General features: G+C 52.2%; 1 protein-coding gene across 2 annotated transcripts in view; it reads left to right on the top strand.

Moving 5' to 3' along the window:
* The window catches only part of Ptpre (protein tyrosine phosphatase, receptor type E), a 173391-nt gene that overhangs the window by 126543 nt on the left and 31929 nt on the right, over nucleotides 1–14919 (top strand). For both annotated transcript variants that reach the window (XM_004625577.3, XM_004625578.3), the window contains 5 exons: nucleotides 702–838; nucleotides 6750–6840; nucleotides 10895–10971; nucleotides 11722–11758; nucleotides 13388–13485. In XM_004625577.3, the coding sequence (XP_004625634.1) occupies nucleotides 702–838; nucleotides 6750–6840; nucleotides 10895–10971; nucleotides 11722–11758; nucleotides 13388–13485 (440 nt within the window). The remainder of the gene's footprint in view (nucleotides 1–701; nucleotides 839–6749; nucleotides 6841–10894; nucleotides 10972–11721; nucleotides 11759–13387; nucleotides 13486–14919) is intronic.

The raw sequence follows: 14919 nt of genomic DNA, 5'->3' as shown, positions 1-14919 counted from the left end.
GCCCTTTTGCAGCCCCCTCTGCAGGTGGGGCAGGCCCTTTTGCGAGCCTGGTAGCCAGTTATCCTACTGACCTTATCAGGGTCATCTTGCTCCTCAGACAGGGAAGCCCAGTGCCCTGGTTTTTCTGACATCTGAAAAGAAAACTGAACTTTGGAAGGAATTTGTCTGCACAGCCCCTTGCCCCCTGCCCTTCTCTGAGTGCTCTACTGCCCCAGGCCCCAAAGGACAGTCTCTGACTTACAGTTTATGGGGGCTTGAGGGACCAGAGCTGTTTGTTACAAAGAAGAGGAGACCATCGAGAGAGTCATTCCTCCCGCTAGGTTTCCAGTCTACTCTGAACTTGCACCCCAGGACAATTATAATTATCCTCCTCTAGCTTTGAACCTGGCAACCTGAGCTGAGGTGTGAAGCTGCCTTTTGTCCTTGGTGGAAGGAGAAGGGGGTGTGCATTAGGGCGGGCAGCTGCGTAGCTGGGTGAGCGGGGTGAGGGCTCCCTGTCTATGATGGCCAAGGCCTTCCCTTGCAAATAGATCAAGAGGTAGGTGTTGAGCTGGGTGCTCAGGGCCCTGGCCACTCTAGGCTGTGTGACAGAGAGGACTGTTCCCCTCTCAGTTCATAGTCGTGCATTAGTCTGGCTCCTGAGTCACCCACCTGGGGTGGGCCAAGTGCCTCCCCCAACCCCATTTCTCCTGACCCCACAGAGCAGCAGAGAGTGATGCTGCTGAGCAGGTCCCCCTCAGGACCCAAGAAGTACTTTCCCATCCCGGTGGAGCACCTGGAGGAGGAGATCCGTGTACGCTCTGCTGACGACTGCAAGCAGTTCCGAGAAGAGTTCAATGTAAGTGTCGCTGTCCCGGGTTCCTGTCCTTCCCCGGGTCCCTTTCCTGCTAGGGACTGTGAGGTCCATGGTGACAGTCCAGGACCAAGGCCTCCAGGGCCTCTGACACTTGCATAGGCTGCAACACCAGACCAGCCTTGGGCAGGATCCTCATGCCTGGTACAGTGCCTGTCACTGGCATGCGTAGCTCCTTCTAAGGTGAGACGGTGGCTGTGAGGCTCAGGGGGGCAACAGCCTGATCAGCCATCAGAGGGCCGCAATCTGAGCTCGGCTGTGACACAAACACCACTCCCTCTGTGACATGGGAGAGCCAAGCCCGCACCAGCACAGGAGGAAAGCTGTGGCGCCCCCAACGGTCCTTTCTTGGCCTCTAAGAATCTGAGCTTCTCGTTGGAGTAGGAAATGTCCCTTTACCAAGTCATATCCTGGCATGAGTGGAGCAGTCGTGGGGACACGCTTCAGGGGACACGAGCTGAGCCCTTTGCTGTCTGTGCTGTGCATATGTGTCAGCGAGATTCCGCTGCATCCACCTGCTTCTGCCGTCGGGATGAACAGCCCCATAAACCGAGGGTGGGTGGCAGCTCCCTCGGACACGGATTTACCCAGCTGAGATAGTCCCTGGAGTAGCGCGCTGATTCTCTCAACAGAATATGCAAACGCACACTGATGATAGCTCCCCTAGTGCTGTTCATTTCTTTATTTAATGGCCTGAAATTTGAATCTGATGTACATCTGTGTATAAACACATGCACATGGGACAGTGCCACCTTGGACTTTGCTGCTCGATGATGGCATATGTGTCGTGGTTTTGGCTGTGGGTGTCCCCATCTTTGGGCACAGGACTGCCTGCCGCAGGCTGAGCCCAAGAGAGATGGGCATTCAGCAGGCGTACAGACATGCCGTGGCTCTGCCTGCCGCACCCTGGCCCTAGCACGTTATGTAGACGCTCCGACCACCTACAGAGGAGAGGCAGGGTGCCGGCCTGTCTTGATTGGCTCACAAGTCAGAAGTGAGGCGCAGACATTGGGCTCTAGAAACAGCCCCAGGTTGTACAGCTGTGACCCAGAGCCGGCATGTGAATCGCACCGCAGATACTAACTTTTTACACTGACACAACCCGAAGGTACAGCAGGAGGCGGCATACTGAAGCCATACTTGACTTATTTTTAACACAGATCTCACCTGCCTTTTTCTCATCTCCCTTTTATTGCTTCTAAATTTGTACCTTTTGTTCCTTCATCTTTTCTTTCTTTCTTTCTTGTTTTTTTTTTTGTTTTGTTTTGTTTTGTTTTGTTTGTTTTTTCCTGAAATTAGGTCATACTGAAAGGGCCGGCCAAATAGCTCAGCGGATTAAAGTGCCTGCTTAGGCAGATGCAGCGGGGCTGGGGGTTCAATCTCCCGGGTCTGCAGTGCCAGGCCTGTCCCTCAGGTGCACTAAGACAGAGATTGAGACTGGGCGTGGTGGCACGCACCTGTAATCCCAGCACTTGGGAGGCTGTAAACAGGAGGATCACTGAGTCTGACCTATATAGTGAGACACTATAGACCCTGTAGACCCTGTACTAAATACAGAAAAAACCGAAATTAGGTCATATTGAAAGACAGCTCCACATGGTATTGTTTTGCAATCTCTCAGCTTGATAAGAGAAGTTAATTCTCCATTTTCAGAAGAACTGTCTGTTTGTAGCAACAAACTTCCCTGCTCTCTTTTGTTCCATTTCCCCTTCAGCTTTGGTTTCTCCGAGCGCAGGGTGGCTGGCAACCTGGCTTGCTGAGGAGGACTCTGAGTCAGTACCACTTGACTGTCAACCACCGCAAAAGAAAGGACCACACCCTGGGAGGGTGCCGGGGAAGAGGGTGACGCAGGAGGAGCCTTTGCCCTGGGCACAAAACCTAAGCGCGCCCAGAAAAACGCAGTTAGTCAGGATAAATCATAATTTAATGTAATATTTAAGCGTGTCAAAATTAATGCCAGCCACCTAGGGGGAGCAAATTGCACAGTTACGCACGAAGACACGACCACTCTGGTGGGTTTCTCGTGTTGCCCTGGGCTCCCGGATGGTTTGTGTCACAGTCACTGATTCTACCACTGTGCAAAAGTTTGATATGTTGGTCATAATGGATTCTGTACAATAAGTTGAATTTTTATTTTATTTATTTATTTTTTGTATTTTAGGGAAGGGTTTACAGGGTGTTCAGGGTCTTACTACTAGATCACACTCATAGTGATCTGCCTATTTACAGCCTCCCAAGAGCTGAGATTATAGGTGTGCACCACCACGCCCAGTCTCAATTGCCATCTCAGCATGCCCCCCGGGGACAGGGCTGGCAGGGCAAGCCTGGAGATCGAACCCCTGGCCCCTGCACCTGCTTGCAGGCACTTTAATCTGCTGAGCTATTTGGCCTGACCTGATCTTTTAGAAATTGCATGAGAATGTTAATTCTTCTGATTGCTGAATTTAGGATGCCTCTTTACATGTCACTCACAAGGGCAGAGGCCTCATACCCCTGACCCTCAGGCTCTGCTTTTGCCCAGCCCCTCAAGTGCACAGCCCCTTGTCCTGTGACAGGCCAGCCAAGATGTGGTGCAGGGAAGATCCTGGACTCAGGATCCAGCTGGGGGGACCTGGCCCTGCTTCCAGGGTGCCCTGGGCCAGCTGCCTATTTCCCCTCTCCCAAGTCGGAGCTGTCTGGGTCCTACAGCCACATTCTTGCAACATTCCTCTCTCAGGCCTGCTGGGACCTGCCACTCTCAGGTCCTCAGAGGCACATGCTTGCATTCTGCTCCTGCACCCCTTCCTTCCATCTCCCTGCCCCCTGACCTGAGCTCCTCTTCCCGGGGTCAGGGGTGGAGCCCAGATGTATTTTCCAGTGCTCAGCCCCACTGCGTTTGGACATCGCTGGCTGATCACCCCAAGGTTCAGCTGAGCTTGCTGAGGATAAGAGGGGCTGGTTCTGCCTCTGCTTCCTCATCTGTGAAATGGGGATTGCCCCCCCATAGGCTTGAGGTAGCATGTAAGTGAAGTAAGGTGACAGGTGCCATGCAAATGAGACAGTGTCAGGAAGACTTCTGCAGGCTCCACCTGGAGAGAACAGACCACTATGCTAATAAAGCCTGTTCCCTGGCCTTGGATTGAATCCCAGAAAATGAGTGCCAGTGGCCAAGGAAAAATCCTCTCTCTAGATAGGATTTCCCCCACTTCCATCCCAGCAAGTTACTTCAAGCTGGGTCCTGGGACCAACTGAATAACAAATGCCACAGAAATTTATGACAGGTGTCACCAGGAAAGGTGCCAGTGTGCATAACAAATCAGAACCATCCCCTGGCAGTTATTGGAGCAGATGGGGCCTCTTATAGAACTGGATGCAAAAGAGGCCCTGCAGGGCTAAGCAAATTGCTGAACCCCCTTCGCTGGTATGCGCTTATTTCCCCTGAGCCAGCCACGCAGGACCCCGTGGTCTCCTGACAGCAAGAGAAAGTACAGGACCCGCTCTCTCCAGGGGGCTGTCCGTGTGCTGGGGTCACAGGCCGGTGTGTGGGGCACAGAGTTCTCTGCATCTTCCACCCCATCTGACGCTCTGTGAACACAGGGAGCCAAGGAGCAGCCTGTGCTCCAGGCCTGGTGCACCGCAAGGGCTCCACAGCTGGGCAGTGGCGGGCGAAGCCCGGTCTCTCCTCCGCACTGCTGACCCTCTGCCCTCCACTCTAAGGCCACCTTCCCTTCCGAGGTACAGGGAAGCCCTTCAAGGCTTTTGAATTTATTATTTTTTAATAAACGTTATATTTTGAGGGCAGTTTTAGGGGTTTTTTGTTTTTGTTTTTTGGTTTTTGGGTTTTTTTGGTGGAACTGGGAAATTGAACCTAGGTCCTTGCACTTGCCAGGTAAACGCTTGTCCTACTGAGCCATCTCCCCAGGCCCTTGAGGGCAGTTTTAAGCATGCAAAGAAACTGCACACCAACTGTAGGCCTCATATACACACAACCTCTCCACAGCATCAGTGTCCCCGTCATTAATAACTTGCATTGCTCTGCTACATTTATGGTTGGTGACCTGTTCTGACACAGTGCCACCAACACTATGGCAGTTAAAGTTTCCTCATTCCATGGGTTTTGGCAAGTACCCGGAATCGTATACCATTACATGTCCTGCATGGTCTTTAAGCCCACTGCTAGGATTTAAAAAATGGGGAGATAGCTCAGCGGCACAGCACCTGCCTGGCAAGTGCGAGGTCCTAAGTCTTATTCGTGGTACCAAAAAAAAAAAAAAATTGGAGGGAGGAGAAGAAAAAGAGAAGGCTGTAGGATATTGCCACAAATTCAGCATCTGGGTAAGATCGAGGAGGCAGTATTAAGACAGCTCCAAGGCAGAAGGTAGGAAGATCAGGAGAATAGTTGGTGGTGCGTGGAGAGCAGGCTCAAGTCCTTCCTGCTGCCCTTGCGGAGACAGATGCCCGCGAGGCTGGCCCACCCACATATGTGCATGGCAGTGGTTCTGCACGGGCCCCAGGGCAGAGGAAGGAGTGCGCCTATAGCACCCCACGTGTGCGCTTTCTGGGAGACTGGGTCTGCCACTGGAGAAACTCTACGCACTCAGGGCTCTGACTCAAAGTGCCAGCAAGCCCAGGATGGCGAGCCCTTCGGTGCTGCGCTGCAAGGCTGGCCCTGAGGCTGGGGATTTGGGGGATGTTACACAAAAGCCCTCACTCTTTCCCAGGCTTGAGAAGGGAGCATCCATTCTGCTGGACTTCCAGACCCTGCCTATGGTCTGTTGCTCACTAACCTGGTGGCTCTGGACCAATCTGTAGCTCCCTTACCTTGGGTTTCACACGCCTCATCCCTACAAACAAGGGTGATCCTAGTGTCTCCCAGTGATAGCGGAATTGTGAAGGTCAAAGCTGGTGACCAAGCTCCTCCCACTTTGCCTAGCACATTGGAAATATTAAATAAACATTAACCCTTTTTATTGGATCCCAGTGGCCCATGAGTCCTGCCCATGGTTAGTTTTAATGTTGAAAGATATAATTTGAGGTTCAAAATGCTCTCTTACCATGTGTATCATGAGGAGCAAGTCCCAACAGTGAGCGAATGCAGAACAGCTGGAGCCAACTAAGGACCAAAGGCAGGTGGCTCCAGGTAACAGAAGGAACTAGAAATCCTGACACCTGAGCTTAGGGTCCAGCGGGCCACTAGCAGGTGCAGGGTCCCAGCGCAGGAAGCTTATTTCACATCTCCAGTTCTTCACCAGGGACAAGGTGGTAGTCAAGGTAGGGAGTCTGGAGCGACAGGGGTTGTTAGAGTGGGAAATCTAGGGCAACAGATCCCTGGGAAACTTACTGGTGGAGGTGCTGATTCAGTGAGCTTGGGAGGGTTCCTGACAACCCACATCTCTAGCCATCTCCCACGCCCTGATGCAGCTGGTCCACAGAGAGCACCCTGAGTTCTTAGCAAAGTTGTTGCCACGTCCAAGGTCACTTCCCAGGGTCATTCTCCTCAGCCTCAGCCTCAGCCTCTCCCTACAGTCAGCATACCTTTCTGTCTTTCTTGCTCCTGTTTCCTAGGTCAGAGCTCTGTCGGGGTCAGCCCACTCGTGCTTGGGGTGAGCCAGCTCAGGGGCCAGCTTGTGGGGCCAGGGATACGGTGAGAGGTGTCAGCCGGTCTTGGTGTGGCTTAGGGCCCACAGGATGATCATTTCAGCCCCATGGGACAGAAGGCCCTGACGGAGGCCGCAGTCTGTGTCTTGATAAGCTTCTACCTGTGTCTGGTACACGGTCTGAGGCAGTCACATGATGTGTGGAAAGTGATTTGCTCTGAGATGCATCTCACCTCCTGGGCTCGGTGGGAAGCGGTGGGAGCGGGGTGCTCGGACCCAATGCATTTAGTGCTAACTCTACTCCTTTTTTTTTTTTCCAGTCGTTGCCATCCGGACACATACAAGGAACTTTTGAACTAGCAAACAAAGAAGAAAACAGAGACAAAAACAGATACCCCAACATCCTTCCCAGTAAGACCTTACTTTTCTTTGCATGACCAGTGGCGTTTGCACTGACCTCAGCGTTCCCTTGCAGCGCCCCCACGACCGCCCGGTTGGTGCTCAGCAATCTGAGCCCCTGCACCTGCAGAAATGCTCAGCCTTGCTCTGTGGACTTCAGAGCCTCTCCTGGGTACCTGGTTCCCTCGCAGGGTGTGGGCACCTGTCTGCTCACATTCGAGCCACTCGACCTGTGCTTGCTGTTGAAGCCAGGCTTCCCGGGGGACAGTGCTGCCTCACAGCCTTGGGCATCATCAGGCAGGAGCCCTGCTATCCGATCCAGCTGCACTCTCGGCCCACTGAGTCTGGGTCACTCCTCTCCCTTGGGCCCAGGGCTTTTGGCCACAAGCAGCCAATCCCCAGCATCCTCTGGGGTCCTAGACCAAGAACAAAAGTGACAAAATAAGAAACTTATACGGGTTTGGCACCTTTGTGGGAAAACTTAGACTTGACCTAATTTTAACCCCCCTGGACTAGGCTGTGTGGTGCCTATGAGGTGTCAGAACTAGGGTCCCGACAGCTGTGTGCTAGGCCCTCTTGTGACCTGCTACAGCTGGAGGGCCATGCCTCGGGGGTGGCTTTCACAGCCTGCCCGTTACTAGCAAACCCTGTAGGTTCCCAGTCACCTTTGTCAAAGTTGGCCTGACCAATTGCAACCCAGGGACAGCTTTGCTCTTTGCTTTTCTTGGGTTAGCAGAGTAGCAGTCTCAGAGGGCAGTGAACCTGAGCCAAACCTGCCTGGTGCCAGGAACCGCCCCTCTGAGGCACTGCCTCCTGGGACCAAAATGCCACCCAGCTGCGGGCTTTAGCTTCTTGCTTCTAGCTGCATTTTGAGGCTGAGAATTGCATCTACTGGCTCTGTCTCCTCTAGAAGCTACAGTCTGTCTTATCTGTGGTTTTGGATCTTCAGCACTTTCTAGAAGTAATATCTTCCCATTTTACATGTGTAGCATTTATGTATGACAAAGCACAATGATCCAAGAAAAACTAGAGAAATTAATCAAGGGATCTTTCATTTGTAGGGGCAGCCGTAGAGGACCAGGCTTGAGAGGACACTGTGGTGCTCCTGCCCCTGACTGTGAGGAGGGGTGGCCCAGGCTCGATTCTCAGCCCACAGGGAGACCAGGCCAGAGGACCTGCTGCAGCACAGGCTGCAGCAACTGGAGGAAAAGGGGAGGCACTTACACTGCTCAGGAGCTCAGAGGGAAAAAGTCCAGCAGGACATCAGGGTTTATTAAGAGTGGCTCATATCAAATAAAAATCAGGATATTAGATTAGTATCAATTCCCAACTTAGTTACCTTATTTAGCCCATTTCTTTTATGCCTTCATTTACTGTGTGTGTTGAGGACCTACTCAGCACCAACTACCTTCCTAGGTTCCTAACCAGCACATTTCAGTGACAAAGCCCATGGTCCCTTGAAGGTAACATCGACATTGTTCACGAAGAGTATTTCTGGGGATAGAAGAGTATTTCAGTGGTAGAACACTTGCCCAGCACGTGCAAGGCCCTGGGTTTCTTCCTCAGCAAAGGTGGGGAAGGGATGTTTCCAGTGGGAGCTCAGTGGGAACAGAATCCGTGGCCAGGTGTAGGAATCACCTACACCACCCAAGGGCACATCTTCCTTGCAGAGAATCCTTCCTCACACAGCAGGGCCTCCTGCCTGCCCCCTCCAGCTGCACACAGTCTCTAACTTGCACTGAGGAAGAACACCAGCCTCCCCGCTGAGAGCGAAAGCACAGCAGGTTTCTGCTCAGCTTCCCTAAATTCTTGTTGGACCCCACTCCAGGGTGATGATCCTGTGCTGGCTCCTCCCCACCCTCAAGGGCCACTCCGCAGGTGGTCATGGGTCTGGCAGCTGTCCAGGGGCCACTCGCTGCCTGGACGTGGTATGCTCCACATGGGTGAGATGCTGGATCTCAGGAACAGTGGCATAGAGACACTGCGCCCTGGTGAGGACCGCAGGTGGCATCTGGAGGTGAGGAAGGCCTGCTCATTGAGCAGCTGGTCAGAGGAACCATTGGTGCCCCTGCTGGGGCCAGGACCAGAAGATGGGCCTTGGGACAACAGCTCTTGTCAGGGTGGGGATTTATATCACCAGGGGAAGTAGGAGAAGCAGCACAGCACCCACAGCCACCCCAGCACCCACAGCCACGGCCACCCCAGCACCCACAGCCACAGGGACCTCCCCGCCTTTGCCAACCTTCCCCAGGCCGGGGGCGAACAGGCAGGTCTGAGGACAGACCCGGAAGTCAAACTTGTTCTTATGGAAGGGCTCCCTGGCCAACAGTCCTTTGTCTGGAGAAATACCAACAGCTGATAATTTTAGAAAATGTGTTTTGAAAGTGAAGTGTGACTTTTTAGAATGAGAAAACAGGAAGCTCTTAGAAGCTACAAGATTCTAAATGTAACTGAAAGGCTATTTTTTACCATTGATGTTTCTATGGCTGTCCTTAAAGTGTAAGTCATTCCAAATTATTTTCAACTAGTGTGACACGTTCAGCCAGAGCTGTTTCCGCACTCGGATTGTCAGCCCCTCAGCTTGAGCTTGAGTGTGTGGCTGTAGGCTTGGGACTTGACGCCCTGTCCAGCACACCTGGGCCATGAGTGTCCCAAGAGCTCTACCATCTCCTCTCTGCCAGGGACTAGGCAGAGTTAGCGCAGCCGTAAAGGACAGACATGAGAGCCCGGACTCGCCCCCAGCCTCCTCCCAGGGCATAGGCCACAAGGCCAGAGAGGAGGACGGGGATGTGGACTTAATCAAAACAACCAGGGAACGGGTGCTAAGCACCCACCACACCCCCAGCTCCAAATACTCAGAAAGCAGCCATGGCCGGGGCCCCACTGGGAAGACACTGAGGCCCACAGTGCCTTCAGGGACATGAACATGCTCTTATTTCCTTAAACTCAGAAAACGAAGATGCATATAATCCAGCTAGCTTTTCTCTAATCACTAACAGTGGCAAAACATTTTTCAGGTTTTTGTGGATGAAAGGCCCATGAAGGCAAAGCCCACTGTGGCCTGCAGGAGTTGGAATGGAGCCCTGGATGAGCCTCCGTGACCGACACACATACATACTACACATGTACCACACATAGGCATACTACACATATACCACACACACACATGCTACACATATGCCACACATGTTCATGCTACACATATGCCACATATGTGCATGTTACACATAGACCAAACATGTGTGCTAAACATATGCCACATGCATGCATGTTACACATATGCCACACACATGGTATATGCATGCTATGCACATGCATACTACATACATACCACACACAGGCATGATACACATATACCACACACAGCCATGATATACATATACCACGTAGAGCTCATATGTCACAGAGAACATATAGTCTGTACAACATAATCACACACACATGCACACACGATGCCATACCATACCACACTACATACACTGCACACCACACAGTGCCTCTTACAACACAATAATATGCAACACTTATACATGTACCACAAATATACTACATACATCTACCATTCACAGCACAACACATAACCCAGAGAGAACATAATATACATGTATGTGACATGTAACACGTAGCTCACCCAACACACATGCACACACACTGAGCTGCCAGTCGGCCTCCCACTCCGGGGAGCTTCCTGAGCAGCTGCGCAGCGGGCCATCGTCTGCTGGGCGGGGCCCAGCGGGCCCTGTCCGGGTCTGCGTGAGAACACATAGCCGTCATGCTGTAGGGGGTCCAGCATGCCGCTGCTCCAGGTCTGCCCGGTCACTTGGCAGGCCCTGTCCTGGAACTGTCGTCAGTCTACTTCTGGAGTCCAGCCAAGGACCAGAGTAGCATGTGCGGCCCACCTCAGGGTGCCATAGCCCCTGCTGCAATGCTTAAAGAGACATGGCTTGTACCCCATGACCTCTGCAGAGCTGATTCCACCCTTTCTGATGGTTCATGCTGTAGCCGTAATAAATATGGTGGCCGTGAGTCCTTATCATGACGTCGTGCTGTGTCTGGTCTTTCCTAGATGACCATTCCAGGGTGATTCTGAGCCAAGTGGATGGAGCTTCCTGCTCAGACTACATCAATGCGTCCTACATAGATGTAAGTGGACCGCTCTCCCAGCCCTCTGACCCAGCACAGGGCACTGGGGGCTGATCTGAGTCCAGCGATGGTGGGCAGTTTCCTCTGCACGAGGATGACACGGCCACCACCCTGTAGGGCCACTTGGCTGCCCACACCCCTGAGAGCATGAAGCCACCCACACTTTCCCAGCTGGCATCTGCACCAAGGAATCTGATTCCAAGAAATCAAAGATAACAGAGATAACCAGCCCTGTTCAGTGTGCAGTGGTGCCTCAGTTCACAACCTTGCATCTCTCCAGGGCTCTGGTTGCAAGCCCAGTTGGAGGAGGCCCGAATCAGATTCAGCAGTTAGGTTCAATTGGATCTCAGGAGGGGCTTGGCTTCAGCTCTTATCCGGCTGGGTTGGTGACCAGAATCAGGAGAGAATGAAATTCGTGAAGTGAGGTAGAACATTACAGACAAACTAGAGCCACGTCAGCAAGTTGTGGCTCTTTATATAAATCATGATAAGCCATATATGATGGATCAAGAATTTTAATGTTTGTGCACCTACTTGTGTGTATGGAGGGGAATTCACAGGAAAAAAAAATTAGAGAGGAACATGTGAAAAAAGCATTTATTTCTGAAATTGCTAGTGTGTTTTCTTTTCCTCTTAAGTTTTTCCCTGTTCCCCAAATCTCTGTGGAGTATGGATTCCCTTCCTAACAACACAAGAGCTTTACATCAGAGTTAATTCTGAATAATTATAAATCTGGTTTTATTTTGCTAGGGCTACAAAGAGAAGAATAAATTCATAGCAGCTCAAGGTAAGCTTTTTGTTAAGTTAATTTCTGAACATTATTTCAGTAAAATAATGTGAGTAGTTATTTGACAAGGATACTAGGATTTGGGGTCGGGCTTCATGTATATGTGTGTACTGCTACATTTACTCTAGCGCACTTGGAGATCCATGACGCAATGTGTGGATCACACACACTTCCATTCCACACACACACACACTTCCATTCCTGCACAATTGACGCAGAGGGGCCATTCTGGCATCTTGGTGTTTGCATTTGTCATTAGATGACCTTGACGTCTTCTCAGCTGACCATGCTCCCCGTGGCTTTCTGTGGCAGAGGGCTCGGCAGGATTTTAGGTCCAGGCCAGAGCCCAGATGCCTCAGCCACGCAGACACCGTCATAACCCCGCACACGGGCCTCCAGCACTGGGCCAAAGCCGCCTTCCCTGGGAGCTTGTGCATGCGTGGTTGGTCAGCAGCAGAGCTAGAACTCCCTGCCCTGCTTCCTCCTCTTTGGCCAAGAGTTTGTAAGCGAGTCTCAGATTTCACTATCAATATCACCTGGAGAGTTTGTTTCAAATCCAGGTCTCTGAGCAACAGAGAGGAACTACATACACATGCATGCACAGAAGACCTCAGGAACACGTCCTGCTCTACGTATGAGAAAACATGACAAACGGCTGAAATGGATCAAAACATGTTTTGCAGATACACAGGGGAGGCAGACAAAGGTAGGGACTGGAGAGAGAGAGAGGGAGAGAGACAGAGAGGGAGAGACAGAGACAGAGAGACAGAGACAGAGAGACAGAGAGACAGAGAGAGACAGAGAGACAGAGAGAGGGACAGAGACAGAGACTTCTTGCCCCATCCTCCTCAGTGGGGCGCTCTTAGCCTCAGGATTTCAAAATGGCTGCTGCAACATTACATCTGTATTGGAAGAGGAAGTAGACAAAAGGCAAAGGAATTTCTTGTAGTGATAATCTACCTTTTGCTCAGATTCCTTCCCCAAGGACTTCAGCTCACATCTAATTGGATAGTACTATGCTGAGAAATTAATATTTTGACAAAGGAAAGGGGGTTGGAAAAGAAGGGTAAAACATCAGCCTACGATCACTCTGTCTCTCTCTCTGTCTCTCTGTCTCTCTCTCTGTCTCTCTGTCTCTCTGTCTCTCTCTCTCTCTCTCTCTCACACACACACACACACACACACACACACACACACACACACACTTTCTGATTCAGCCATTGTGGAGGGACCTGCTATTCTGAGACATAAGTAAGCCACCCTGACGTGCAGCATTAGGCCCAGAACCTACCTGAAGATCCCTTGCTAGCCCATGAATGTAGCAATCTATAGCCTGGGCCCAACTATTCGGCCAGCCTCCTGCTGGGGTGGATCACCACACAGTGCAGGCAGGGAAGGTACAGGCCTGTGCTAGCTATGGGATGTCAGGGCCTGAGGTGCCCCACAGGCCTGTCCTGGGCCTCCAGAAAGGACGGAGAAGCCCTCTTGGGCTGGACAGGGTGCAGTGCTAGGTCTTTGGAGGACTTCTCCTCATGCTTTCTGTTACCGACAAACTAGAGCCAGTTCAGCAAGTTGTGGCTCTTCCTATAAATCATGGTACAGTCTCCTCAGATGCTCCTCTGCATGCAGGCCCTAAACAGGAGACTGTGAACGACTTCTGGAGAATGGTCTGGGAGCAGAAATCTGCCACCATCGTCATGCTGACAAACCTGAAAGAGAGAAAAGAGGTGAGCCCCTTCCCCGCCTGCCTGTGAGGCCTGCCCTCAGGCTGCCGCCTAGCTGGAGGGCTCTGACCACTTCCTCTGCCTATTTCCCTTCCTTCTAGTGGTGCAGGAGAAAAGGGAGTCCACAGTTCTCACCACGTGCCTCTTGCAGTAAATTCTCTGCCTTCCTAGGACCACGCTGTCCCGAGCTGCCACGTGCCAATGGTGCCAGCACAGTCGCCCTGGCTGGCCCGAGCTTGCCCTACTGTGAGGGGAGCCAGGAATTTCAGAACTGAAACTTTGAATAGCTAGGAAGAGAACACAGTGGGCCTTGGACTCTGACTGAACGTGGCCACGTGTTTATCACCCAGACTAGAGAGATGCACTTGGAAGCAAGTATATCGAAGGAATGCGTGCCTTATCTGAACTGGAAACATGAACAGAACATCAAGTTGAACCACTTCCATTCCTCAGGGGAAAACTCCACATTAGCGTCTGCTGTGCAGACCAGCTCTGCTCCAGGAGCTGGGACTTAGATCCCAATGCAGGGCTGAAAAGGGGGAGCGTCACAGGTCTTGGGGCCTGGAACAATAAGCAGGACCCCATGTCAGCAGGCCGAACTAAAGAACTGCATGCCCAAGGGAGGCTTCTTCAGGTGGGGAGGTCGGCTGGGGAGACGGCTTTGAGCAAGTTCTAGCGTGAGGGCTCCGCTTGCAGGCGATGTCTGTCCTACGCAGCCCCTGCCCGGGACTCTCGGGCAGGGAAGGTGCTGGCCCTGCCCACAGCAGTGCCCAGCGCTCCGAGAGCTCTGGGAGGGACTGCAGTTTACAGGTGGAAGTACCAGGTCCTGGGGAAGCCACAGGAAGGGCGGGGCCCAGAGGCGCTTCTGCTGCCACCTAACTACTGGGTTCCTTGCCAGAAAGCCCAGGGGATGTCTCCAGCCACTGATTTGGGCTTTCTGGTTGGTCAAGGATAGGGTTTTTCTTTTGTTACTGAGAGGCAAGACTGAGGAGGATCATAAACTATTCTTGTATGACTCCTGTCCTTGTCATGGAAAGAGTGACAGGAAGGAAGCAGGGGATTCCTGGCCACAGGACACATAACCCTTCCTTCTCTAGGGCATTGGGAAGAGGAGCCCCATGCTGCGGGGGAGCAGCCAGCCCCCGCAAGGGTCCTCACCGCCTGTGACTGATGTCCCACAGAGCCCAGCTTCCCAAAGGCCGCTTCACCAAACATGGCGCATGAGACCCACGCAGTGGCAGCCCTGGGCCCGAGGGCACCCTGTGTCCCCCAGCTCGCGCTCCCCACATTGCACGGCATCCTTCTCCTCTCTTCCTCTGTCACCTCCTACTGTGATTTTCCATTCTCATGACTCAGTGTTGCCCCAGGGGCCTCTCGGTTTCTGCCATTTCAGATGAAGTCATTTCCCAAGCGAGTTCCCCTTTTCTTCACTGCTTA

The sequence above is a fragment of the Octodon degus genome, unplaced genomic scaffold, assembly GCF_000260255.1.
Source record: "Octodon degus isolate 3935 unplaced genomic scaffold, OctDeg1.0 scaffold00010, whole genome shotgun sequence".
Lineage (NCBI taxonomy): Eukaryota > Metazoa > Chordata > Mammalia > Rodentia > Octodontidae > Octodon > Octodon degus.
Note: the sequence above shows the minus strand (reverse complement) of the source record. Positions and strands in the feature narration are given on the sequence as shown.